The sequence below is a fragment of the Amphiura filiformis genome, unplaced genomic scaffold (genome assembly GCF_039555335.1).
Source record: "Amphiura filiformis unplaced genomic scaffold, Afil_fr2py scaffold_589, whole genome shotgun sequence".
In the NCBI taxonomy this organism is placed as follows: Eukaryota; Metazoa; Echinodermata; class Ophiuroidea; order Amphilepidida; family Amphiuridae; genus Amphiura; species Amphiura filiformis.
The window spans coordinates 1-878 of NW_027306053.1; the positions used below are offsets into that span (position 1 = coordinate 1).

The 878-nt window shown below is 35.6% G+C and overlaps 1 protein-coding gene across 1 annotated transcript; it reads left to right on the forward strand.

Annotated features, from left to right (window-relative positions):
- Positions 1-445: 445 nt before the first annotated feature.
- On the forward strand, positions 446-705 carry LOC140145668 (uncharacterized; the record flags this gene model as incomplete). The annotated part of the gene is given in 1 exon segment (XM_072167351.1): positions 446-705. A coding segment is annotated over 1 exon segment (260 nt), but the record flags the coding sequence as incomplete, so codon positions are not given.
- Between the last annotated feature and the right edge of the window lie 173 nt (positions 706-878).

An 878-nucleotide genomic window follows, 5' to 3' on the forward strand; every position in this document is an offset into this window, starting at 1 on the left:
GCGAATTAAATGTACATGTTGACAGGTACATGCAGTAAAGACATTACTGTCATAATTGAGTCAAAGTAGCCAAAATTTGAGTACAGCTAAAAATCATTCAAACTTCAGAATTTAGAAGTATTTATTGCTGCAAATGATAGAAAACAACTATTATAACAATATATAGGAAGCTTCATAACCCATAATGCAAATAAACTTACACGGAGCCGTTTGGCGATTTGTTTTATCGTTTTGCGGCGACAGGAAAAGTCCGCATGGTGTTGCATCTGACCCTCTTCCATTTGATTAGGGGTAGTGTTCCACATATGACATGAATTCAGTAAAATATAATAACAGGCTGACTATTTGATTAATCAAATGTTATTTCCTGCACACTTTTTTTCTGTTAATGAATGAATAAATCATTGATTGATGTTAAAATTGTGATCTATGTGCATGTTGACAGGTCAATGCAGTGAAGATATGGCGACAGAGAGCAACGGTCCAGTTAGTACTAGTACTGATAATGGACCTCTGGATAATAATCAACCCTGGAAGGCAAATGGCGGTGAAGATGCAGATCTAACTTTCACCTTTGCAAATCCAGCGGAGGTGACTTCAGTTCAATTGACTGATGAGGAAGCTGACGTAACATTCAAAGCTTACTATAAAACTGAAGATGGCGGAGCGTTTAAACCATATACCGATGAAGATGGCCAAGTTATAGTAAGTTGCAAAGAAACAAATGAAAATCAATAACGTACATAAAAGCATAATTATCTCGATTTAGATTGCAAGATCAAAGTTCACGAATATGAAATATTCAATTTTGTACCGTATTTTCATTTCAGACCTTTAAGAGTCCTGCTGGTTCATCCGCAAAAATATCTTTACCTTCT